Below are 27,269 nucleotides of genomic sequence, written 5' to 3'. Positions count from 1 at the left end.
ATTATTCCTGAACAGATTCTTCCCCATTTTCTGAAAATCTGTGCTTTAGCTTGAAACTGTAGGTTAAAAGTTCCTTCAGAGCTGTTTGTGGGAAGCCCAGGCCTCCTTAGCTTCTTTGACAAGGGTGTTGACGATTTAAGGTCTCCAGCCTGCCCTGAGAGATCACTTATATCGAACAGCAGATGAAAAGCCAGTGCAGATGTAATTTATTGTCGGCGTTTCCTTCTAAAGAATAATTGTGGAGACTTGGCTAGATCAATAATATGGATTTTTGTTGTTAGGTCTTGTAGTCTGCACCATAATGAGAGATAGGGGACAGTGGCTGTTTTCTAATAGAAAATAAAGGATTGGTTTCCGTGTCTTTCTACATTTGAATGCAAAATGGCACACTTGAAACTAATTCAAGTTGTTAAGAAAAGGACCATTTTCTATTGCATTTCTGCTATCATATAAACATGGCAAGTTAGATCAGCCCCCTGTACAGCAAGTGAAATATTGCCTTTACATTTTCCTAAAAGTTAAAAAGTTGCAAATTCTGAGATGGGAATGATAAAATTGTTAAGCATATCTAGAAGAATGTAAAATACATCAATGTATCAATACATGCTCAAACATCAAATTAAATATTATGTCTAGATATGAGGGATACATCCCCCATCAAGCTTCAGGGCTAGGAAATACTGTCCAACTGAACTTAAAGTCACAGATGATGAAGTGTTCTCTGTTTCTGGAGATATTTGTATTTGTATGTATACCACGATACATACAACAAATAAAGTAATTAATTTATTAATATGCCTGAAAATGAATGTTGCAAAAAATCAGAGGCATCACCACCTTTCCTGGTTTTAAAAAGTAGGAGCCAAATTTCCTTCAGTCCCATGTTTTCAGATTCAAAACCTCCCTCAAGAGCTCTGCCTGCATGAGAGCTCCTAGATTCGACCTAGAGGAGTGTGAAGTATTTAACTGGCAAATTGTTTTATAGGATGGATCAGTTTCCCTACTTTAAAGCCCTTCCTTGATTTTGAATGATTTCTTTGTGGTTCAAAAGCTGTTACAAAGGCCCAAATATAAACTACCCAGTAATTCCATGAGCCTGCAAAGATGCTATAGGTGTTCTGTGTCCTCGTTAGTGTATGAAGCTGCAGGCCATACTGAGGCCTGCTCCTAGATGTTAAACACAACATGAGCTAATTTATGATAATATACAGATGATGAGCAATTTCTTGGTAGGCATGGAATGGCATTTAACTTCAAAGTGTGAATTTTATGCTGGGGTGTTAGGCATTACGGCTAGTTAGAAAGATTTATACTTAAAATTGATTAATTAATTAAATTAATATTTAATTATAATTAAGCATTATGTGTAGTCATTCTACTCCTTTTCTTCAATATTTTGATTAATTGAAGTGCTACATGCTGAAGATCCTGATTTTTAAAATGCCATAAAGTAATTTAAAAAAAAGCTTGGAAGAGACTTTGCAGAAATCTCTGTGTAACAATCATGCATAGCCTCAGCAATAATGTTATTGACAAACATTTTGCAGTAAAATTCAAACTTTGTTACATCATTTAGCACAACTGCATCTTCATGTGATAGTGAGAATGATTTTCTGTTCTGCTTTTTCTGATGTTTTTTTTTTTAGATTCAATTATAATAACAGATTGCTGGAATTGACTCCCAAAAGATGTACTGAAATTATTTTGCACCTTAGCTACTTTTCTGGGATACTCTCATCAACAGACCAAAATTTCAAAAAAGCCCTAAGTCCTGTATAATTTCAGTCTGCTTTACATGGCCAGATTTGGGCGCAGAAAATAACAATGCACCATTTGCTTTTTCTGAAACAGTGAAATTCTGAAATATGTGCCCATTGCTTTTCATAGTCTCACTATGTGGCAGAGGTTTAGCAGCTCTTTTATCATCCCATTTTGGTGGCAGGATTCAAGCTGCCTTGGAAACTTTGGAATTGCTTTCCTCTTGGTATCACAGGGCCCAGGGACTCCCTCATTTTGGGCAACTTGGGTGAAGAGCTGGGGTTCCTCAGAGACCTCATCGGGCTGTTGTTGGGAGAGGGCAGCTGGGCCCTGCAAGGCTCTCCTGGGAGCTCCCACTCATGAGATGCTCTCTTGCTTATGTGAAGTTAACTGAGGTACCATGCCTTTCCAGAAAGTCTGTGTATTCCTGTGCCTGGTTATGTGGGAATAAACAGCATGGAGATTTCCATCCTTCCGTCTCCACAGGAGGACTGTTAATTTCAATGAACTCAGCATCATTGCCCCACCAGCCCCCTTGCTGCTGTGTTACTGTGGAAGGAGAAAATTTGGCTCCAAATGACTAACAGGATTCTTTAAAAAAAAATTAAAATTTCAGTCTTACCTCAAGTTATTGAGACTATGAGGTTAGTGTTACTACTTCTTAATGACCTTCCATGTGGCCCTTATGGACTGAGAATTCCGTGCATGTTAGTACATACTGAGTAAAAATATTGCTGTGAAATGATAAACTGTATTTATAGGCAACAGGGCAAAATCCTAGCTTCTGTTAAAAAAAAAAAAAAAAAAGCTAAAAAGAGGGCATTTATACACTTTTAATGAGTATTGAGCTTGCCAAAATCTCTCAAATTGGTCCAGAGGTTTGGAATGAAGAATTATCATTTGAAGACGAACAATGTGAGTTCAGCTGCAATTTCAGCAGCAATCCCCAGACCTGTTTTCTTATGCCATGAAAACTTCAGAAACATAAACAGTGCTGAATTGCCACTGGTACTGAATAATTTGGCTTTTATTGTTGCCTGCACTCTTCTTGTGTTCAAGAAAATAATTTAATACTTATTAGTAAATAGAAGGTAACTAAAGATGACTGTGACCTAGTCTGTTGAAAATTTCTCAGTACCTTTAATTTGTTAGTAAATTAAATATATTTTATTTAAGCAGAATCATATATACAGTATATTAACTTTTTTTCCAGGCAATCTTTACTCAGCTCAGAAAGGCCAGATGTATGGGAATTGTAAAAAATCAGGATATGCATAAAAACTGTTCAAGTGCATAAAGCAGCCCCATCTGGAAGACATCTAACAGAAATGAAGTTGTACAAAACCATTCCATTGATAATAAAGCTAATTTTTATGGGTCTGACAAGTATGTAATTATGTTCAGTGGTGCTTTTCAGATTTTATCACAGTCAATAAACCGCAGTGGTAATTTCATTCCCATTTGACATATTTACATGGAAACATTTGATTGGAGGAATTAGTAACCCTGAAAGCCTTGATAGATATGTTTTAATGATCTGTGACCTCCGCAGTCCCTCATCTGTTTATTGTTGCAACAGGCGAGAAGTCGTTCCTCTGTGACCTTTGCGGCTTTGCCGGCGGGACACGTCATGCCCTCACCAAGCACCGGCGGCAGCACACAGGTCAGTAAAGCTGTCTTTACTCTTCGCCGTGTTTTCCCCAGCAAGGGAGTCCCTCTGCACTGGGGAGAAACACAAGTCAAATAGCACGTTACAGCACAAATAATACATTGGCTCATTGTTTGCTTTGCTTTTTCTCGTTTTTGTGAAATTGCTATGCCCAGGGTCTGCATCAAATCTGTTAGCTGGGAGTTTGAATAATTGCTTGGGGGTGAGTGCGGGGTATTTTTGGTGGGTTTGGGTTTTTTGGGGGTTTTTTTTCTGAAGGAAGTAGAATTGTGAAGACTGGCTTTCTTCTTTCAATGAATACTAAATCTACTAATTTTTTTTTCCAAGGCCCAAATAGATTACCTACTGTGAAGATTTTGCAAGAGACTGCTAGAATGTCCCTGGGTGAAAATTAGAGACTACATATAAATTAATCAGTTTTTTTGGACTGAAGCATGGTTGAAAGCTAACGTTGTTTCAGTTGCCCTTTCGTAATTTTAAGATAGTTTTTAATTAATAGGTGCAACTTTAAGAGTTACCACATGGCTGGCATGTAAAGCAAAATTTCTCTCCCAGAATTAGTAAAGCTTTCCTACCACATGGTTATAAAATTTTAATATCAGGCAAAATTAAATTGGTTCTTAGTTTCAGAAGACCAGAAAAAGTGTAAGTATTAAACATTTATTAATACATTCTACCTTAATTGTGCTTTTTAGTAGTTCTTTGTAAGTGTTTGATTATTTGAATAGATTTTGTTCAAACAGACGTAGAAGTGTTGCTGTTTAAGCCACTGTAGTTTTTTTGTTTTACTGACTATCATGAGGATAATGTAATATCATCAGGAATTGCAATGTGAGTTAAGTGACCATTGTCTAATGTACAGTGGAAAGAAATGGCTAACAAATGAGAAGCCATAGTTGTTACATCATGAATTTTCCATGGATTTTGTAAAGGAATCACAGTGGGAGATTTTATTATGTCCATGTATAAACTAATCTTCATTCAGGACATATACCATCTAAATGTGTAATTTCCTGGAGAGCAGCTACTCTCTTTCTTGAGAGCCTGGAGCCATTCTTCCCACTCTGTTTTTAGTTTATTTAAAGCAACCATATTTGGAGGAGATTCTGATGCTTTCAGAAAGGTGGGATTTTCAGTGCTAGTCAATATCTTGAAACAGATAAGCTCTAAAAAAAATATGTGTATTCAAGGCCAAAATTTGCTTGCAAGTCTCATTAGTTATCCTACTTTCTTAATATTTTTTTTATAACAAGGAACATAAATTTGTGGAAGAATAATGCCACAGTCAGTTCCCATTCACTGCAGGAAGTTTGTATTTTTCAAGTGACCAATAAAAGTAATTTAGTAAACATAATAAGTTATCTTGTTATTAGACTCTGAATGATAACGTGAGCGGTTACAACTACCGGAATAAAAGCTGTATGCTTCAGTTGTAATTAAAGTTTCTATTTTTCTGGACCTTTGAAGAATTTTCACATGTTGGAACAAGTTTAACAAATGTGGGCTAAGAAATCGATTAATTAATTAATTCTTTAGCAAAAATAAATCATTGTTATCAAGAGGATAGGAAATACCTTTTGTTTTTCATTGCCCTGCCATGTCACAGATTGGGATCTTGCATATATCTAGGACTCATAGTCAATGCAGCCACACAAATGGTAAACACTTATTTCAGGATAGGGATATAGAAGAAATGCAAATTCTTGTATTTACCCATCTTGTCTGTACCTATGATGTGAGTGCAGATCTAGTTTCTCAGAAATGTAAGCCTTTATCATCAAATATATGTGTGTGTGTGTATATATATATAGTATCATTAGGCCACCAGCCAAGAGGAAATCTATTTTATTTCCTGATTTATGTGCAAAATTAGGCTGAAAATATGGTGTACTCCTGGTGAAAAGCTGTCCAGGTTTTTGAAGGCATTTTTGCCCTTCTTTTGCCAGTGTGGTAGAGGTTTCCTGTGCTATGATCACAGGGATTTACAGGTTATAGATCATGAAGCTTGCATCTAGCAAGCATAACTTTATATTTTATGTCAGGACTGGAGGCTCGTTATTACTTTGCTATTAACTTTATACTATATAGGACAGTATCTCAGAGGCAGAGGGATCTATCTTTTTGGCATTTATCTGCCTCTGTGGCACAAACAATCAGAGATGATTCTTTAGCAGAAAAATTATCTGTACCTTCTATTTGTTTCAAGGAGAATGACACAATCCACCTTTGCTAGCATTGTTGCACTTGCATGGATTCCATTGTGTTTTCATCCAGTGCTCAACTTTATCTCAGTCATTAGCTGCGTGCACTCCTCCTTGTACTTTTCTTTTCACCTTTATTTTTTCTCTGTCTCCAGTTGGCACAATTTTCCCAAAGCAGAATGCCAAAGTCAATTACAATCAGGTTGGAAAGGGATAGGTATCAAAAATACTCTAAATGGCTTAAATAATTCCCTACTGTAATACAAGCTGTCAAGAGGGCTGACACAGAACATCTTCCAATCCAAAATTTACTTCTATTACCTGTCAGAGGCCCACAGTTCTAGGGCAAATGAACAAATCCTCACATGTAGTTAAGGAGTCTTAACCAACTTAACAAGTCTCCTCTCATCCCAGACTCAAGGCCTGAGATGTCCCGACACCCCAGAGAAATGTTCAGCTGCTGGTAGAGATTTGACACAAGGGAAGACTGGACCAGCCACTTAGACTTTTTATTCTTTATACTCTTTATTCTGGTATTTCTTACTCCGTTCTTCTCTTTTTAGATGAGATTCTTTCTTTGTACCTGGAGAAATGACTTTATCTTGTGAAAGATGCATTTTCTTTAGAAATATTACAGGCAACATGAAGTATTACTTGATGTGAAAAAAGCTGAGCCTCAGTCACTCTTGCAGCAAACTGTATAGACCCGTTTGGTAAACAGGATGTTATCCCTTGAAGACATGCTTTTCATTTTAAATAAAAAGAAGTACGGGATTGTTCAACTGAAAGAAAAAGCCATTAGTTTCAAGACTTCAAAAACTTTAGTACTTAATATATTTGTAAACATGATGCAACTGCATGAAGATTTCACTGATATAGGCCATCTCAACTGTAAAGTAGCAACAAATAATTTAACCTATCAAGAGATTCCTGGTGTTTTACCAGTTGATGTTTTTATTCTGTTTTAAATACATCATGTCTGTAATGATGACCTGGTCCTGTGAGAAACATATGCTTTGGAGAGAGAATAAGGGAAGTTCTTGGCTGATTTTGTCCTGGGAAGATGTTCCAACATTGTTTTACGACCTGAGTGCACCTTCTTCCAGTCACATTCTGCAAGAATCTGTCTCTGGTATTCTGAAAGTCTTTCATTGATGGTGTGAATATCCAGGGCGTAAACTTCTGTTTGTGAATTGAAGCAATGGCTTAAGGAGTGGTCCAGAGTTTGACCACAGAGTTTTATCACACTGAAAGGAATACTTAAATCTCTGCCTGCCAAATGCTTTACAATAGGCACTTGTGGCTGCCTAGGCTGTGATAAACTGTCTGAAGAAACTTTGACCACTCTCAGTATCAGCTGGTGCTATGTGGTAAATAAGGGATAGTTTGCGGTGCTGCAGGAACACAGATGCTGTAGTTCTGGTGTCTCAACAAGGCTGCAAGGAAAAGATTTTGTGTTTTCAGTCATCCTGAACCGAGTTTTTTTGATTCTTATTTTGTTCCAGTAAGAAAATCTTCCTGAAGATAGTTTTTGCTGGATTTAAAGTTGAATTACACTAAGAATTAAACGATTACCTGAATTTTGTAACAAAAAAGGGTAAATAACCTCTAAATCAGCCACCAAAAATAAACACACACACACACACACATACAAGAAGCATATAATAGCAGATTATTTAAATATTTTGTCTTAATCATGATCAACTAGGAAATTGCATAAGAGAGAAAAAACAAGCAAGGGTAATTATTTCTGGCTTGAAATGAAAACATGGAAACAATTCATAATTTTAAAATAACTTTTCTTTATATTTTCTCTTACTGTTCTGCTCACCTCCTTTGTTTGCCCGTTCTTCTAAATGTTTCCCAGTAAACTTCCATGTTGTGCTGTAGTAACTGACTCAGTCCCACAGTGCTATCAGTCACAGCCTGTGTTCTCTTGCATAAAATCCCTTTTTTAATGTTGGTTAGTACTCCTGCAAATTGCAAAAACCCCATCCTCATCTTCTACACATCAACAGTCTGCATTTGCTTTCCATGTGTTGGTTGTGGTGGGATCTTCCCAGGCTTGATAGAAGTGCATAACAGTAGTAAAGTATTAGTGGGTAAGTACACTTACTCTGCACTGCTGTGGCAGTCACCATGAACCTATGGAACTGCTTAAGGAGACCGTGTCTTTGTTCAAATATTTTCATGCATTTTTGAAGATGGTAGCTTATATTGTACAGAGCACTGTTTGTATGATTGCTTCTGCTCACTCATCTCAAGACATTTATAGGTCAATGTAATAAAGAAAGAAAATTTAATAATATATGTGTTTTTATCCAGATGAGTGACTCACTTTGTGTTTCTATTTCTCATGTGAACTGCTCTTTGACTTTAATGTGTAGTTACATTACTTGGCATTGAATTTATATGTATAATGTAGCTTCTTCCCTTCAGCTTCCCCACCACAGCTTAAAAAAATTATAATGTTGAATACCACAGGAAATACAGCACAGTAAGAAGACTTATTGCTCTTTTCAGCAAGAGATAAAATTTGAAGAGCATCTTTGTTTTTTCCCTTTTCTATTTACACCAATATTTACAGCAGATTGGCAAACTGATTATAGCAAACCTTTGACCAGCAAAGACACCAAAAACCTGGGTTTTTAAAACTTTCTCCCTACCTAAGAGAACTTGTCCAGTAGCAAGAAAAAAAAGAGAAAACTTCAGTTACTGATTAGCAGCAGCTTTAATAACTGCTTTTATATGCTTGTTCTCCCTATGAAGTGGCCCTTTTGTCATTTTCTTCCACAATTTTTGATTGTTGGAGCTCAAATTTTCCATATCAGGTTACTTAAAAAACAGATGCACTTCAGAAGTTGGTTACAGTATTGTCAAAAATGCAAAGCCATTTCTTTTGTAATCCCATGGTCAGGAAATGTATCTTTTTGAAAGTGCTTGTGTTAAAGTAAATCCCCTCAGAGTGGTTCCTTTATCTTGGAATGTGTGTCCTTTTTTGTTCCTCCACGGAGCTTGTTAAGCATTGAATCATTTTGGGGCACCTATCTTTTATTTCATGGGGCTTGTTATTGATAAAGGTAGAGACAGTGAGAGACAGATAAATCTTTCTGTAGTGGTAATGGAGATGGGGAGGTGATTTAATTTTTTTTTACCTTTATTGGTCTTTAAATATGTAGACTTTGTCCTTATGGTTATGGATACACTATTTTAAAGTTATTATGTACTGTTGTTTTAAAAAAATACTGTCAATACTGATATTTTTACTTGTGTAATTTTAATTTTGTATGAATTAGAACCTTGACAGGGGGTGAACAAGAGTCCTCTTGGAATTTTTAATGGCAGCCCATATTAAAAGAATTATGTTTATTGCCTGAAATGTCTGGGGGCAAGAGGGTGGAGGGAAAACTGGGACACAAAGACAGATTAGAAGCATCCTGGCCCATAGATAGGAAAGACAAAAAATTCTTAAATCACTGGGTCTGTGGAAAGCTTTAATAAATAAACAAGTAAATAAAAGTACTCCTGCAGCTAATATGCTCTTCAATATCACCCAATCCAAAGAAATACCTAGTTCTCTTTTAGTTTTTTTTCAACTGTACTAATTAACCTGGTTAATTTTCCATAAAAATACTGGTTTTTATGTACAGCTGCTAAGAATTGCAGGCTGTGCTAAGCTGTCTTTTTTCCTCCCCATTTAGTTGGCTTTTGTTGTGTGGTACTGCTGTGATGTATTTTCTGTCAGGTGAGATTTACACATAGTCTACTTGACAGGAGCAGTTAGCCACAAGGATTTCCTAAGGAGAAACTTCCTGTAGCAGTGGGCAAGGATTACCATTTTTCTTATGGTCACGATGGAATTTGCAAGCCCTTCTGGCTTCAACAGGCCCTCACTCAGCTGTCAGCCCTACTGGCCTTGCCCTGGCACAGCAGCAAACCTTTATTTGATCCGTTCTCCCCTGAATGGCAAATTAAAAATCTCAGTTCAGATCTGCCTTTTTTACACGGGGGCAAGTTGGCAAGGTTCTAGTGCATTTTAAATGAAAGCAGTTAAAATAAGTATGTATGTTATCTAAAATACCTGTGGCTTAACTACTTAGGCTCGAAAATGTTGCTATCTTCTTTAATGCTAGATGATAAAATAAATCAGAACAGGAAATCTTCAGTTCAAGAACAGGTTACGTTGCTAGGGAGTCTATGGCCTCCCAGAGAGTTTAATTGAAGCAGCAGCCACTGCCATGCAAGCTGCTGGGAGAATCAGCTTCTCCAGAGCAGAGTGTCAGGGTCTGACAAGAAAACCCCATTTGGGGCAGGAAAGACATACTTTCTAGCAGTCTCAATTTGTCCAGCATGGAGGCTTTGGCTTTGTGTCCTGCCCCTTCACCTTTCCTTGTCCCATGAAACAATAAATGAAAAACATTGGCTGGTATTCTCTCCCACAGCTGCTAAAAGCAATTATTCCAACTCTTTCTGGAGCTTTCAGAAGCTGCTCTGTTGTCTTTCCATCCAGCATTAGGGGTTTTTCAAACCCTGAGGGCCTTGCATATCTTTTTCCCTTGAGAAGAAAAACCCCAACAATCTCCAAGAATGAAAAATATTTATTTCTCTCTGTTCTCAGAATTCTGGAAAAGTCTATTCCAAAATCTTCAGTGTCTCCTAGTATAAACAGCTTGAAAATTTTATCTTGAAGGCATGGCCGTTTGGGAGTGGCCATTTGCTACTGGTTGCAGTAGGCCACTCTTACTGATAGTCTTATGCTGGGGTGTGTCTTGTGTCAGTCTGAAAAACTTCAAATTATACCTGCTATTAGGCTTATGGTTCAATTTGAAACTGCCTGTCCTAGATCTCTGAACAATCTACAAAGTACATGTCTGTTTCTAGCAGTTTAATCCAGACTTCTTAAATCAAGGATGTTGATTCCTTATGTAGTTTTTAGATAAATATGTTGGAAGGCTTGCACACTGCAGTGAAGATAATGTAAGTTAGGAACTGGCTTTTAGCTTCTCCATACAAAAGAAAAACCTCTTTCCTCCCTAAATGGTAACTATGTCTGCCTGTAAGCCCCAAGGAATGTTTCTGTGACAACCAGTTGGAAAAATGGGAGGTAGGTGTTTTAACTAGTCATCACATTGTATCTGTCATGAGGTTTTGTCTTAGTATCTTCTAAGGGATAGACCCCCTCCAGTAGAAGGAAAAGGACTCTTTTCACATAGCAACTTAGACACTAAAGATTTTACTTTTCCTCAATTAGTAGTCCTCTAGAAATTTTCAGTGCAGCTCTATATTCAGCATAGATTGAATTTAAGTAATCTGAAAATATTGTCCTAGTCGAAGTTTAGTAGTTGGTGTTTGTTTGTTTTATTTTCATTAACCTTTCAAGTCCTTCTGCTGAAAATTGGCTTACTGTTCAGAAAATATTCACAAGGGCAGAAGACTAACAGGCAAGATAAGGGGAGTGGAGCAGAGAGTTCTGATTCATATTCTCAGTCGTAGTTTATTTATGTGATTTAAAGGATAACATTAAAAATTTAGATTGGAGATGGAAACAAAGACACTTCTCACCTGGAGATGTTCCTTTCTGAGCATATGCTGAATACAAGCATCAGTGTGGTTTTTCACCTTCTGCCTTCCCCTATGTTGCTTTTGGGGCTGTTCTTGGCCCAGATTTAAGAGAAGATGTGGTGTGAGACAAATGCCTGTCACCTGGTTAGGGTATTTTCATAGAGTGAGACCCAGTAACAAGGTTACTCTGTTTCAGTGCTGTTCTTTCTCCTCCTTTTTGCTGCTGTGTAATTCCCTGTGAGAAGTCAGATGGATACTGATGTGTTTCTGTCATATTTTGCAGTTAATGCATTGTATTTGGAAATTTATGTTGCATTTATGTTTGCTATATATACACACGGGCTAAAAGCTGTGTCAAGAGCTATGCCAGAAATTTGGGTTTGTCTTCCTTTTCTGTAGATGAAAACTGATAATCTTCTCTTGTCACCTTCTAGGAGAGAAACCATTCAAATGTGATGAGTGTAACTTTGCTTCCACAACACAATCGCATCTGACACGGCATAAGCGTGTCCATACTGGAGAAAAGCCTTACAGATGTCCCTGGTGTGACTACAGGTAATGAGTCATTAACTAAAGCATGATGAGAGAAGGGTTAAGGTGATCAGATGAGGTTCATTTGAAGTCACCAATAAAAATATATTGCCATTAAAACACCATCAGGGCAGCAGTAATTATATATTAAATTAGGAGCTAAATTAAAAAACTTAGTCTTCAGTATTTAGGTGTTACTTTATAAAGAAAAACAAATTATGGGAAACCTTTTAGTGGTAACACTACAGTGCTAATGTTGAGTGTTTGTTTCACAGCTGCTCCAGTGTCTGTTTGAATTCTCTGTGGTGAGGCTGCTTATCTACATTGCCTTTTCAAATAATTTGCGCTTTTGAAATTTTTCTTGGTTGAGTTGCAACCATTTCACCAAGAAAAGTTCTCTAAAAGGCTTACCAGCCTAAGTACTCACCAGACACTTATTAGAACTGGAAGCAACTCGAGTTAGTTACAGTTCTTCAGAATCTTGTTGTTCTGCTCCAATTTTCCTTTTCCTTGCTAGCCAGGGTGTTAGGATGAAAGTTGGCCATAGGGTTGGTTGCATGGCAAAGCCTCCCATGTTACACCACTAAAACCCATCCCCATGTTAGGGCAGTTGATTAAATTTTAAAAGAATCACGTGATTGCACATTGAAGATTACTTCTGGTGCTTATTGCCTGTTTGTCTTTGGTTTATTATAGACTACTTATTAAATGATCTCAAACTGGTTCTTAAGTGCATCTTTTCTCTTAACTACACTTCTTCTGTATTCTTGAATACTTTTAATACCTTGCAGTCAGGTGGCTAGTCTATGTGTACCATAAAGGAATCCATAGAAGTATTTTGTGGGCAATTTGCAAGAGCTGATGTTCAAAAAGTTTTTAAAAAACAGCATTATATTTGATAAATGGCATATGATTAGATGTATGTGTTGTGATGCATCCACACTAGAGGGGAAAGTTAAACATTTGATTATACCCCTATAGTATTTTTTATTTTCTTTTCATCCTGAACATACAACTGTAATGTTCCTTTAGTATAAATTTTAATGTAGTTTCCTAAAGCAAGACTATATAATGAAGCCTATCTGCTTTCATAATACCTGTTTTCATGCTATTTATGAGCTACTTTACAGAAAACTCTTGTACAGAAAGCTTATGCAGTGGTCACACATTTTCTGCACAAAACTTATCACTGCATTGTTTTGTTTGTGTGGGGCAAATGTTCTGTGAACTCTTCTGTACTGAGCACCCATTAAATCACACTCTAGAGCTGCAGAGATCTGAATTTGATAACCTCAGGGGGAGAGGGCTATGTTTCTATGCTGCTACCTTAAGCATGTCCCTGCTTTCTTTATATTTTTCTTTACAAGTAGAAGTGGTTTTGTCAGCTTCAGTAAGTCATCTAGGAATTAGAGGTGGTATTCATTTGACAGAGCAGTTGTGTTAAAAGGTCTGTGTTGAGTGAAGTGAGAGCATATAAGCATTTGTGTGACATGATGTGCTGCACTGAAGGTAAAAGAAGTGCTGTCTTTAATGCTGTGTGTTTTAGGACACCTAATCTTGCGGTCATCCACTTTTACTGAGTCATCCCAATTGGCAGGAATAATCTTATTACAGAGCTAGGTAATGAGAAGTGGGTTACAGTGGGTTTGAGATCCTAGGCTTGAAGACCAAAGAGAACGGGAGTGTTGTAGATGTGAATCAGTTTGGGGTTTGTTACACACATCCAGTGACTGGATGCACTTCCCTCATTCAGGATGACAAAATGCATAACCCAGTGCTCTGTTGAGTGAAAGACAGGAGATCATTTTACTTGGGATAAAGAGTTTTCTGTATGGGATATAAATTCCAAGAAATAGCAAGTTTTTTAGGAGTATTTTATTATACTGGAGGTTATTAGAGAATATGCAAGCAAAGCATATTTTATCAGGATTAACAAGAAATATCTGGGCATACCCTGCTTTTATATTATGGAAAAATAAATGTTTCATGACAATAGAATGTTAGTTTCCATCCTTCACAGGCCAATTTTGACCTAACCTTTGGAGGCTGATCTCTACAGATACCAGCTGATGAAGCTTTGATTCTGCAGGAAATGTGTTCCAAGCTCAGCTAAAAAACATCTGGTAGGGATGCAGGAACCAGAGCTGGGCTGCTGCTGCTGCAAGTTCATAGAGGCAGTGAGCCACTCCGTGTAGCTGTAGAGGAGCCCGTAGAGGGGCTGCTGTATTTATTAGCTCAGCAGTCCTGCTTGTGCCTGCCAGTTTCCACAGTCCTGGGATATTAGCCAGCCTTGTTGGCAAGTATATGTTCTGCTCTCTATCCACCTCTCTTCATTTCAAACTACAATTTTAAGGGAATCACGTTGCCTCCTTGTCAAGTCACGTAGTATTTCTCTTTTAAAGGAAAGTTATTAGCAACTCTGTAAATAATACTGTTTGCACCAATTCAGCAGATGGTATGCAAGTGTCACCTAGAGAAAATATTAAAATGAAGATTTTAAAATCTCCTGATCTAATAATGATAAAATTCACTACTAAGTCTAGTGGTTGAGGTCTCATTGTGATGCTGTGAGCTCGGCCCTTGCACTGTGAGTTCATCCAGAGTATTTCATGTGTTGCTGTTTCGTGTTGCTTGGCAACTGCAGACTCTTTAATGAGCCTTGTACTTTCAGGTGAATATTCCTCTTTTTGTGTTGGGATATGGAGGAAAGTATTGGTAGTCCTAATATAAAGTTTCCTTTCATTGATAACTGATCTCTGTTCTATAAAATAGTTTGAGACACTTGAATTAAAACAGTGGCTAAGTACAAGATATTTTAACTATTCCCATTCAGCTCATTGGTGCTCAGAGTATTCTTGGAGAGTCTTAACTTCAAGCTTTTCAATTCCTCAGCCTGAAATTGTGAATAATCATCCTGCAAAAATTCTTGCCAGTCTAGTGAGTGAAAGGCTAAATAACTCTGGCTAGAAGTACAGAAAAAGGGCTATTAGAAGAAACTAATCTGAATTTAGGAACTGTTATAAACTTTATAAACTGAAGTGAAATCAGCTGTATGATACTATGGGGAAAAGAGTGATTTTGGCTGCATGGAACAGAAAAGGCAATTTATTCCCTATATAGCACACAGCATGAGACATTCTTTTTTTAACTAGAAAAAGACATGAATGGATGTGGTTTTCTGAAGGGAATAGTAAACTAACTTAGCATTTTTAGCTTACAAATTATAAATTCTCTATAGTATGCATATGCTTATATTTCTACTTCAGTATTCTTGTGAAAAATGTTCCCTTCCATCTCTAGTTTTTGTACTGTGACCACTTGATATTAATTCTTGTCTAAATATTTTGTATTTTGATGACAAAGAAATTGACATCTGCTTTTCGATACAGTAGTATATGACTTCCAGTAACAATTATAATTTGAAATTATGTTTTCAGTCTAGTTTTAAAATCCTTTAGAAGGAAGCAAGATATAATATTCATAAACACAAACATTTACTTGTATTTTTGGTTACATATTTTTCACATTTGGGTTTTCAGTTTAGGTTTTCCCTATTTAGATAAAAATATGCATGATTTTCCTTTGCATTTACTTTTTCAAATCACACAGCATGTCTCTTCGTTCTTAAGTCAATGTGCTTTGTCATACAAAAATATTCATTCACCCTTAATTAATGTTCAACCTAATTTTATAATACAGAATTGGTCTCACAGGGCCCTACACTACCATTACTTATGCAATGCTTATTTTATATTTTCTAGTCATTTAAAAAAGATGTGTTATGTGGCTGAACTTTTCAGATGACACCACCCTGGAGTAACACTGACAACAATACTGTTTGCATTTGGTAATGGGCACAGTAAGCACTGAAGAGCTGTATAACATCCTGAAAATGAACAGCACCTGTGACACAGGTTTCTAAATCTGTTGGCTGTACAATCTGTGGACAGACTTTCTAAACCTGCAGCATAGTTGGGTCCTTTAATTTAACCTGGTTGCAGAAGTGAAAAATTCCCCTAAGTCTGATGTTGTCGATGGAAGATGCAGATACACAGCATTTTCAGAACTAAACTGTTTTTTTGCGTATGTCTAAGAAAGGGAAATCTCATTTATTCATATGTAAGGGTTTAAATTTAACTCCCATTTGTTCTGATCTGTATAACTACTGCAACTTCTCAGGCAATTTACGTTCATGGTTTGTGTGAGGGTGATGTTTCAGTGAAATGGATCTGAGTTACATGGAGGAGGGCATGCAAAAGGCAGAATCCTGCTTTTCTCACATGATCAAATTTGTTGGATTATAGTGCTTGGGAGAAGCACTGGTGTAGTTTCATGATGCAGAAAGAGTATTGCTAATACTTTGACCACAAGAGTGTGGGACTGATATTATGTTAATGCGCTTCGGGCCATCCCTCTGCTGTGATTAAAGAAAATAATTTTCAGTTCTCTGGGATTCCACTGTATGGTTCATTTTGCATAGGTGGTGAGAGAATGGAAGGCAATATGCAGGGGTGTTCCTTAGTCATAGATAAGAAGGTGTAGAAGTTGTATAAAACAAATAGCCAGGCCAGCAAAACAGCATGCATTCCTTCCTATAAAGTATATGACTTGTGAAGGATGTCTTACAAGACTGAGAATAAATAGCATACATTTTTAATATAATTATGGAAGCTAAAATAAATATTTTACATTTATTATGCATAATAAAATAATTAGACAACATTCTGTACGGGATTATGGCATCTGAAATTCCAACTGCAGACGGATTCATTGCATGTTTTCAGCAGCAGCGGCAGCATGACTTAGGAGGAGTTACTCCACAGGGGCTACTTTTCTTTTTTTGGACAGCATCCCTAGGGAGTTCCTATTTCTGCCTGACTTATAGTATCTGTTCATAGGTTGTAAAGACCAGTTTATAATACACTCCAGGATTTGCACCTAAGTCATAAGAAGGTGCAAAGTAAGTGTTTTCTCTCTATTTTGGTGAATTCAATAACTTTTAGGTATGATGGCATCAGCTGTGCACTATTCCCTTGTTACATCAAGGATAACTAGGCACTACTTTACAGATGAGGTAACAATACATACTAATTCATAGCAAAACTGAAAGGCTGTTAAGGCAAATTCTACATAAAATGATGAAAACAGTTTATTTATCATTAAAACATTAATATAAGTATGCTCTTTGTAACCAGTGAAATTTAGTATGCCTGTATAGGAAATAACTAGGTAATACAGCTATATAGGTTGATGAGGATTCCAGGTGGCAGCCAGCATTGCACTATGGGAGAACACTTTTATATATATATATATATATATATATATATATATCACAAAGGCAGAATTGGAAAAAAATGGTGCATATACTTTGTACAAATACAAAATTGTTTAGGAAAATAAGGCATGTATGTAATAGAGCAAACAGGGCCTTTGGGAAGTACTCCAGCTTCTGTTGTGTTCAGCAGCAGGAGTTGAGGATATCCAGTGCCTTGTGCTAGGAGACTTATAAACAAATGAAGATAGAAGTTTAGAGAGACATTCTGTCAGTGCATGGGCACAGTTCCCAGATGAAAACTCAGAATATTATTTCCCCCTTAATTTTTAATAAACATTCAGATAAAATATTTGGAAATATTTCTATTAATCTGGAATAAAAGATGCTGTAGCATTTAAGTCTTTAAAAGAAAAATAATCTGAAATAGAATTTAGATATAGTTGCAAAACCACTTAAATTATTCCAGCGAATACATGGCATACAAAACAATGGTCAGCATTATTCCCTTTTGTAATGTTTCTGTGGCTTAATAAAACCTCTTATATTCACCTAAGTTGTAGCATATAGTTTATGTGGTGAACTCAGAATAAAAATATGCAGTGTTGCAGTAGTGCCAATGCAGATCAGCTATCAGGTTAAGCAGTTTAAGCAGATGTAATTCCTAACACTCCGAACCGCAGAGCACACAGGTGACCCTTGCTCTGAGGTGTCTGCTCTCTGCACTGACTGAGAAATTGTGTCTCTGCAGTTTTGGACAATCCTTGGTGGCAGTGTATAAAAGAACTTGGGCTCCCTCTCTCAAAGCTCTCCCTGTCCAATGTCCGTGCATGGAGTGCTTAGGAGAATGCATGTGTACGAGGAAACACAATTGTTTCTTAGGAAAAGATAGGTGTACAAGCACACACGCGTGCATTGGCATGTGTTGACTTGGTGACTGTGGTCCACTGGGAAGTTGCCATGTTAAGAGGCACAGCATGAAATACTGTCATCATTTTGTGAGGTCCTCCACATTTTGTATTTGTAATTAAAAACGTAGTAAATGCACTCTACTTCGTAGAAGGGTAGTATGGACTTCTACTAATTTTAATGACTAATACTTGTTAAGGAAATTCATCAGTAATTCCATGAGTCTTGGTCCCTCTTTTGATGTTTTGCAGGGTTTTTTTTCTTTTTTTTTATTTATTTATGTATTTATTTTATTTATTTATTTACTTGCTTATTCTTAGGGGTTGATTTTTTTCTCTGCTGCCACTCTAAGAAAGAGGAATTAAAATATGCTTTTTTAACTCAATGGGTCTGTGATTCTCATGCTAACACTGAACTTGGGACTTTAAGGATCTGCCCAAGTGGTGATGCAATTGCAAACACTGATAATACTATTCTAGTCTCATTTTAGGTTGAGTCTTTTGAAAGACAACTTTTAAGGGATCTATTTAAGCCTAAATGCTCTGCTAAATTACTTAAAGGATACTGCTGAGTTTAATGTTACTGAGACTTGAAGCCATTTTGATATTAATGTAAAAATGAATATCTGATTTCAGCATCTCTTTGTTACAGCCTGTATTGCCAGTACTTTGTAATTTGTTCACACTGTGATTTAAGTTCTGAAAAAACATTGTCAGTCTCCTGATTTCTTTCAGTACTCACTGTCTTTCCCTTACTGTTCAATTTGGGCTTTGTCCCTTAATGTTTCTGAGGCAGCCCCTTCCCTGCTGAGCTGATACTGTTTTTTCTGAATCAGTGTCCAAGATACTTAACCCAAAACCTTTAAGTATTTGGTGTCTAGGAAATATGAATAAGACCACTTCATGCAGTGGACAGCTTAATGTAACTAATGTATTCTTTTATCACATTTTATCTTCTCTCTGTCCTCACACTTCTTTTTTTGCTATCATATATAGTCATCACTGTCTCATCTATTCCTCTTTCTTAAAGAGCATAAATATGTTATCATAAATACATGTGTATTTATATTTAATATATACTTAATTCATGTTTATCAATCTGAAACACCAGCATATATTTCAAATTAAAATAATCCTAAGTATGTCGTATTTTGATAATAAATAAAATTTTAGTATTAACCTCAAGATGAACAGCAATGCTATGATCTTAATATAGCTTGTAGTAGCAAAAAGACCTGTAATTCCCTATTCTTACAGTGCTTCTGATAAAAAAGTCCAGTGAAGATCTTTTATGTCTACCAATAAACTTCCATTTGTTAGAATGGTTTGATCTAAAAATAATTATTGGCATCATAGCTTAATTAATGTGAGCCTTTTGTGTAAAACATATTTTAAAAAAGATTAAAACAACCGTATATGTTTTCTTTGCTCTTTCCTGTTAGAGAATAAAATAATTAATTTGTTTGTTTCTTTTGCCATTCCTTAATCCCAATCTAGTAATTATAAAAGGGCCAAAGCTATCTTTGGGGTGATGAAATCTATAAGGAATTCTTTATTATTATTATTATTATTATTATTATTATTATTATTATTATTATTATTGCTGATAGCTACCATCTATGTGGCAGGTAGCTAGCAATCTGAAATTACTTTGGTACCTTTACAGGTCTCCAAGATGAAATTGATAGACATGAGCCTGTTGTGTTGTGTGGTGTTTATTCTCCAGGCTATATGGCTACTACCCTGTAAAACAAGTTCCTGTATTAATGCTGTCTTTGTGACAACTTTCCCTCTTCTTCCTTCACATGTGACATACAAAACAGATTGAATGTGGGGAAGTCACAGAAGGCAAATTCTGTTCTGAAGTCCCAGAAAGAGGTATACTCTAGTGAAAGGGGAAGAAAGGAAAAGGTTTTTTCTGTTTAAAGTCTGATGAAAATGAGATAAAGAAAAGAATTGCTGAATAGCAAGGAAAAAAAAAGAGCTTTTGTGTTAGAGAAAAGCTTGCTACTTAGATACTTTTAATGCATTAGAAATGGTGAACAATATTCCATATAAATTTGGCATTGTTAGAAATTCCTGATTTATTAAAGCTAAATAAAATTCCTTGCACATTCCAGCAGAGTTGCCCTTGTCCCTGTACCAGCTTCTACCCAAATTCTCTTGGAGAGGTATGTTGGGGCACTTTGGGAACTCAGGTACTAGAGTCTCTGTCACCATCCCAGAGTTCCCCAGCTTTGGAGTGGAAGCGTGGGCTCGATGCACCAGGCTGGCACCTCTGCAGTGTGGCTGGAGGGTGTCTGCTGGACACCATAAAATGTATGGTGGGACTGAGGCTCTGGAGCAGCATCAGCACCTGGGGTTTGGGAGTCTGTTGCTCCTGGCCACCCTCTTCCCAGTGTTGTGGGGAGCACCTTTGGGCTGAAAGCCTATCTCTGAGAACCTCAGCTTTCTGCTTTGGAGAGAGAGAGGCGTTCGAGATTTGGGAGCTCAGAGTTCCGAAGATGTTGCTTTGAACCTGTGGGTTCAAAGTTGCTGCTTAGTGTTGGCCAAGAGACAGCTTGTCTCAAGGTTTGTGTTGTGTCCTCTTCTCCTTGCTGAGCAGCTGGGAGAAGGTGGTGCATTCTCCATAGGAAAATGTGGCATAAGGAAGACAGACCTTTTGGTATACAACAGCTCATCGTCCCTAAAACCATTTTGCAGTCTCTATTGTATGGTACTCTACTTTATTCTCATAAGTCATGAATCAAGGATCCCTATTTCCCTTTTACTTACAAAAAGACAATCTGGAGAGGAGCCTGTTGTCCTGTTGTAACTTATTAAGTTGCTTATTACAACTATTTTGTCCCTGGTTGGGATGATCTTTGTGGTTTTGCTAGTCCTCTGTAGGTCTGAATAACAGCCATAGATATATCTGAGACTTCTTAGGAAATAACCAGCATAATAAAGCACTCAGTTTTGTTATTGCAAGTGATGGAGTGCTGCTCTGCTGTTGTCTTTTTTTTAAATGTATCTTAAAATGTGCTCTTTTAGTAATGGAAAAGTAATTAAGGGAAGAAAGCATATATGAACAAAAGGTTGTTCTGCATTCTTGGATGTGTTGGGTCAAAGCTAATTCTTACTTTGTATCTTCAGAGAAAAGATGAGGTTGGTACAGCACTCCTTATCATCTCCTCAGCAAGTTAGATATGCTGAGACTTAGTGTGCCTAATGCAATGGAACAAGCTAATGCAACAGTGTTCTTTCTCCCACCCCCATGGGCCAGGGGATTGGAGTGGAGACATTCGTTGATGTTTTCCCACCTCTTTTTGTAAGTGCACACGTTTTTTTCCTTAGGTTTCTTTTTCCTTTCACTTAAGCAAACCACCCAGCTCACTGTGGTTCCTAGAGTATAGGTCCATACTCATTTATCCACATTTTTAGATAACGCTTTAAAGTGATGCTTCTGGTGTTCTTCAGCATTGCTATCTTTTTTATATTTTTAGTGATGTTATCATTTAAAACACACAAACTCTTAATTTCATAATACTCTAAAATTATTTGTGTTATAATCCTGTAAACACATCTAGTGGTTCTACTGATATCATAAACTGCCTGAACATCATGCCATGGTTCATTGTGATATTGCTAATACCTATTAAAATATAGTATTTATTGTTTTATGTTTGCAAATTCCCTGCATGCTCCTTCAATCCCCGTTCAAGATGATTATGGATTCTTTCTAACAACTGTTGCATGGGACATCATTTATTCTGCTACAAATCCCATGTGGAATGCCTTCTCATACTCATCTTCTTCAAAACATTTCTGTTGAAAGTTTCCATGCACAATCTATAGGGCAAACAATACTTAGAACCATTTTGAAATTGTAGAAGGTATTGTAGCTACTAAAATAAATGCTTGAGTTCTGATGATGTTTCATTAGAAAAATATGGTATTTCAGGTATCTTTTTGTTAACAAGCTCTTTTTAAAGTACCATTTTAATTAGAAAATTTTGGAGATCTCTTATATGGATATTTTAACATATAAGAAGCCATTAGTAATTTGGTTTTGTTTCAGGAAAAAAGATGTATCTTTAGTTCAGAAAAGCAGGGGTTTTTAATCAGTTGACAAGGATTATTTTTTAGCCTTCTGTCCCTAACTTATTGTGAGACTTGTGCCAGCCCATCCATCCATCTTTCACCCACTTCTTTAATAACTTTTTAAGCTGTTGGCCAGTTTCAGTGAAAACTGACACCCTGTAGTAGCTGCTGAGATGAATTAAGTTCATGTTTCCTGAAAGAGGTGGGTGAGGAGAGGAGTGAAAAAAAATCACGGAGGACCAGTCAAGCAAAATTCAGCTGTCATGCATTGTTCTCTCTTACAATCCAGCCTCACCACCCAGAACAACTCTTTTTTCTTGGATGGGAATATCCTGAAGGAAAATGTTGGGGAGCTGTTGTTTGCTGCATTGGTGTATTGGGAGATTTAGTGAACAGGGCATGAATGCATAGGAAATCGTGCTTCAGTTGGTACAATGCTCATATGTCAAAGTATTGAGTCCCAAATTAACTGTTTGTTGCAAGTTGTCAGGATAGGTCCTTTTAAAGGTAAAATTTAAAAGGTATTTTTCAAAGGATAAGGAGGAGACTCCCAAAATCTGTGCTTTTCTTTTGATAAAAGGATCATTTGAAAAAGATTTATACCCAGACAATTCAGACCAGTGACATTTCTTAGTGAATAGGAAGAAGCTTCCCACTGTGGAGAGATTGTTCCACAAGTGCTTTTTTTGGCACTTATTCTATAAGTCATTCACTGACAGACTGACATATTCATAGATCTATATAGAAGTATTTACTTCAGGAAAAAAAAAAAACAACAAAGTTTGAAGGAACGGTAAGTTCTTTTTACATGTTATTAGTGATACTGAGTATCCACAAATTCTCATCTCATGGCGTCCAGTGGCTCTGTTCCTATTTGAAATTCAGCCTCTTCATTTATGTGACTAAATGTGACTTTCATCACATTTTAATTTGAATTTTAATTACTAGTCTTTAAGATTTTGATCAGCACTAATAAATTATAGCACAGTCATATGGTATTTAGCTGATTGATTTTTGCATGCTGAAATATAGTCATTTTGAAGAGCAGTAAAACTTTCAAGTAGAAGAAATGTTTCAAAGATAAAGGAATTTGTATTGGATTTGTTCACTTGTGTCAGACCAGAGAGGAGAGTCCTAAATGTGAGCCCTTGTGAGGGCAAAGCAGATGTCTACTATCCAGTCTGTTTTAAATAAATGCAGGGACATCAAGTCAGGCAAACAAGGCCAGGGAGTGCAGCTTTTGGGAATAGCTTTGTGTTTCCTGGTGGTGGTGTAAGAGGTGAGAGCTGAGAATGCAGTATTGGGTGATGGTATCTCTCTTGGTACTCTGCACTGCAGAACTGGATTCTGAACGGCAAATATTGGTTTACTGAGTTCTTGCCCACCTGCACCTGTTCCTGGCTTCCTCTTTTGTTTGGATGTCTTTTCTCTTAGAACTCAACAATATAACATCAGGAGAATCTTTATTTTCTTTTCCTGCTCTGAAGTGCCCATTTTTAGTTTCAGTTCACCAGTAGCATGGCAGGAGGAGTACTGTAACAGAAAGGATTATAACTAAGCCCCTCTCCATCTAAGCATCTCTGTTCCGTAATTCAGTTGGGACTCAGCTCTCACTGGCTGGAACATGTGTACTGTCACAGGGTCAATAATATAAAACAAAAACAAAACCAGTGGATAAAATCCTGACTCCAGTGATGTTATGCGCCTTCCCTCCATGTCCTTAGTGAAGTGACAATTCTCACCTGTCACTTGTTTCTTAGGAAGGAGAGAAATGGAAAGCCAGGGAGCTGGCAGCACCTTCCACAAGACCTTGTATCCTGAGCAGTAAAAAAATTCAACCAGGCAAGTAAGTTGTGGGATTGAGAACCCAGTTATTTCTACTTTTCACTTGATTTTCAGAGAGGATCCTGATCTCCTAAATCTTGCAAAAAGACATCTAAATCAAGAAGCATGTACTCCTTTTGGAGTTTCTGTTTTTCAGTTCTCTCTCTACTTGAGTTTGCAAGTTCTTGCACAACTGAGTGAAATCACTGAGGCATGCTCAGAAGTCTTTGTCCTGGGGAAATGACTATGCCTGCCTCAAGACTTTTGGTACATTTTTTAGGCAAACAGGCCCCACTTTCTGTATTTTTGAGTATGGGTTAGAGGCCTGAATATTAGACAAGTCAGGATTCATTTAGTTCATAATGAGCTGCTGTCTGCAGCCTCATTCAAGTTATTGCTTAGGATTGTCACCTGATAGGGCACAGGACAAAGTGTTTAGAAGCCTGTTGTTTGGATTTTCTAAGAAAATGATATAGGGAACATAACTGAAAACAGAAGAGTGTTTCTGAAAGCAGGGGTTAGATCTGCCTTTGGCTTCTGGCAGCTCTTTGCTGTCTAATGGCAAAGTTTCAAGAAGAAATGGTTGATGCATGATATTTTGGGCCAGCTAATATACTTTCCTGGGACAGAGGACAGAACTCAGCCTTCCTCAAGATAAGGGCAGCCCCAAACTGGGGAGTTTAACTACCTAGAATAATGGCATCATTTCTATAAAGTTAAGGGCAACATTGCTTCCTTTTTCAAAGCAGATTAGAGCTTCTGATGTTTCCTATTGGTGACCTACATCTTTCTTTAGAAACAGTAGATACCTAATTTATGCAAATGTTGAGACCTGCATCAGTTCTTTATTATGTCCACTAATTGCATAGTTAGTTTGAATGGTTATGGAGGACAGACTAGGCTGCCATCTCGTACTGCCATGCCCAACAGTGCACCTAAACCAAAAAGTTTTCTACCCTGTTTTACTGATACCCTGTCTCCCAAACCTATCACTACTCTTTTTGCCTATTGTCTGATTATCATATCCTTCTCAATACTTAGATTATAGTTTTTCTGAGGCCAAGACCATTTTCTTTGTTGTTTCTCTGTGCAGCAATTGGTGTATCATCATCCTGTTGTGCTGTCCTCTCAGGTCAACATGCTGTGCAGTGAGAATATACCAGCTTTCTTGGAGCTACTTTTTGATTCATGTAAGATTACATTTCACCAGAGGAGTACAGGAAAGCCTGTACTGTTGTGGTGAAACTTAACTGTTGCCAGACTGTGATACTGTTTAATGACTAAAACCTCAAAGGAGGTGTAACAGCTGAGAGCCTGCCTTCAAGTTGAAGTGCAGTATCAGTGCCTAATTCCCATAGTCTCCTTAGAAAATCTTATCTCTCCTTTATGGACTAGTAGTCCAATACCTTTCATGAAAATTAAATGCATATAAATAGAATTTTTCAAATATGTGTACAGTCTTAAGTGCCATTAGAATCAACCTTGGCTGGTTTTGTCCGGTTTTGATTTTAAACCTGACCTTCAAATACATGTCTCGCTAAATGCGTTTCTGGGTGCTTTTTTTTTGGTTTGTTTTTGGAGAGCATGTCATTTTTATATAGCTGAAGAAAGGGTAGTACTGAAATGAATGCATCTTGGAATGCAAGTGGAACTATTTAGACTCTCTTCTTTAAAGCACAGTTTCTTTGTCTATACCCATCCAGTGCTTAGAAAGGAAGGATTTCAGGATATTATGAGCTATGTTCTTCTCTTGCTATTCACCTCATGTTAGTAAGCTGCTATTCTGCAAACTCATGGAAATAGCACTGAAACATATAGACTACTTCCATCTTTGCAGCAAAAAAACCCAAACTGTATACATCTGATAACAAAAAGGAAACAAATACAGATAGATAGATTGACTTTTCCCTGAATTTTATTATTTACTTAATTTATATTTACTTTTGGAAAATGCATAGATTGTTTAGAATAGTTGTAAACTCTTGTGGCCTTTAAGGATAAATGTGGATTAATGACTTCTCAAATAATTGTTTTACAAGAGTGCTGTAGCATTTTTAGGATGAGTGCTTAGTTAAAATAGTCACTAAGTGCATGTTATTCGCATAGGCGAATTTTTGTAGCAAAAAATTTTTTTATTTTTATTTTTTTATTATCTATGCATTCTGTCTTGAATCACTAAGGTCCTTTCCTATATGTACATATAACATTAAGCTTATGAATGGGTCCAGTTGTTCTAAAGTTAGTAATGTTCCCTAGAATCATGTTCTGAATTAGCCCTTTAAGGACTGTATTACTATGATGCAAAATAGATTCAAAGGAATAGTTTAGTTTTATATAAAAGATGAGGAGTGCTGAGATTTTTTGGTGGGTTCTGTTTGTTTGTTTGTTTGTTTGTTTTTAGTTTAAGAGTGCAATATATGTTTTCTTTAGCTGTAAAAGCGCAATCAAGGCAACATGATAAGTGAGTCAGTGTTGTAAAAGTAAAACTAATTTTGCCTTCACTCACATGAGCTATAGAAGGAGGAAGCTTTATTGTCCCTGGGAAGGTGATAAGGCAGAGTAATTGTATATTATACTGTCCTGGAACATCTGCCTGAAGACTGTTGGAGCAATTCATCTATCATGGAAGATACAGCATGTTTTGTCTTTCTGCTTTAACCCATCCCCACTGCTGGCCTGCACGAAGGTTTTGATAGGGACTGTGCCTGGGCTGGGGCTCACATTAATCAGTCCCCTTGTTCAACACTCCAGCTGACATAATTACAACCTGCGCACAGCAGTTATTCAAGTTGAGTCCTTGTCACTCGTGGTGCGAAACTACACAGCTCAGATCCCGAAGGAGATTGCCTTATCACACAGAACAAGGGCTCACAGGAGTTGAAGAGAATAGAAATGGGAAAATGTCTTCCGGGAGTACTATATATTCCTTGAAAATAAGACATTTGAGAGACTTACAAGGGACAAAGAGAAGCATTGTGCAAGGTCTGAAATGAACAGGTTATTATTTTTAAAAGGATTACACAGGCCATTTTTGTGAAATGGACATGCATTATTAAATAAATTCAGTGGTCTCTCTTATCATTCAGTGGCTCTGCACTATTAGTTTTCTTCAGAAGTGATAAAATAGTTTTTGACTTGTATAAGCTTTAAGTATCTCTCAGTAGAAATCATCAGAACACAACTAATAAAAGTGCTCATATTATACCAGTAAAATTGGCACACACATAAGGGAAGACCTGTGAGGATCAGAGTTAAGGGTGAAGGAAGAAGCATGCAAAAGGGCTTTCGAAGATGAGCAAGTTCATTAGTTTCTGCTGTTGTATGATACCAGAGTGTGAAAGGTGAAGCCAAAGAGAAAGTTTCATATTTTACTATTCTTTCCTCTTTTCATGTTAACCCTCTGTGGAAAAAAGACAAGTCCATAACATTATCTGTGATAATGAAAAAAAATTATTTTCATG

At 36.9% G+C, this 27,269-nt stretch overlaps 1 protein-coding gene across 1 annotated transcript in view; it reads left to right on the top strand.

Annotated features, from left to right (window-relative positions):
• ZNF407 (zinc finger protein 407) overlaps nucleotides 1-27,269 on the top strand; it is a 335,893-nt gene that overhangs the window by 198,586 nt on the left and 110,038 nt on the right. The window contains exons 6-7 of the mRNA XM_053970151.1: nucleotides 3,338-3,421; nucleotides 11,625-11,745. Coding sequence (XP_053826126.1) covers nucleotides 3,338-3,421; nucleotides 11,625-11,745 — 205 coding nt within the window. The remainder of the gene's footprint in view (nucleotides 1-3,337; nucleotides 3,422-11,624; nucleotides 11,746-27,269) is intronic.

This window comes from Vidua macroura, chromosome 1 (genome assembly GCF_024509145.1).
Source record: "Vidua macroura isolate BioBank_ID:100142 chromosome 1, ASM2450914v1, whole genome shotgun sequence".
NCBI classification, from domain to species: Eukaryota; Metazoa; Chordata; class Aves; order Passeriformes; family Viduidae; genus Vidua; species Vidua macroura.
The sequence above is the reverse complement of the archived record's forward strand: the minus strand, read 5'-3'. Positions and strand labels throughout refer to the sequence as shown.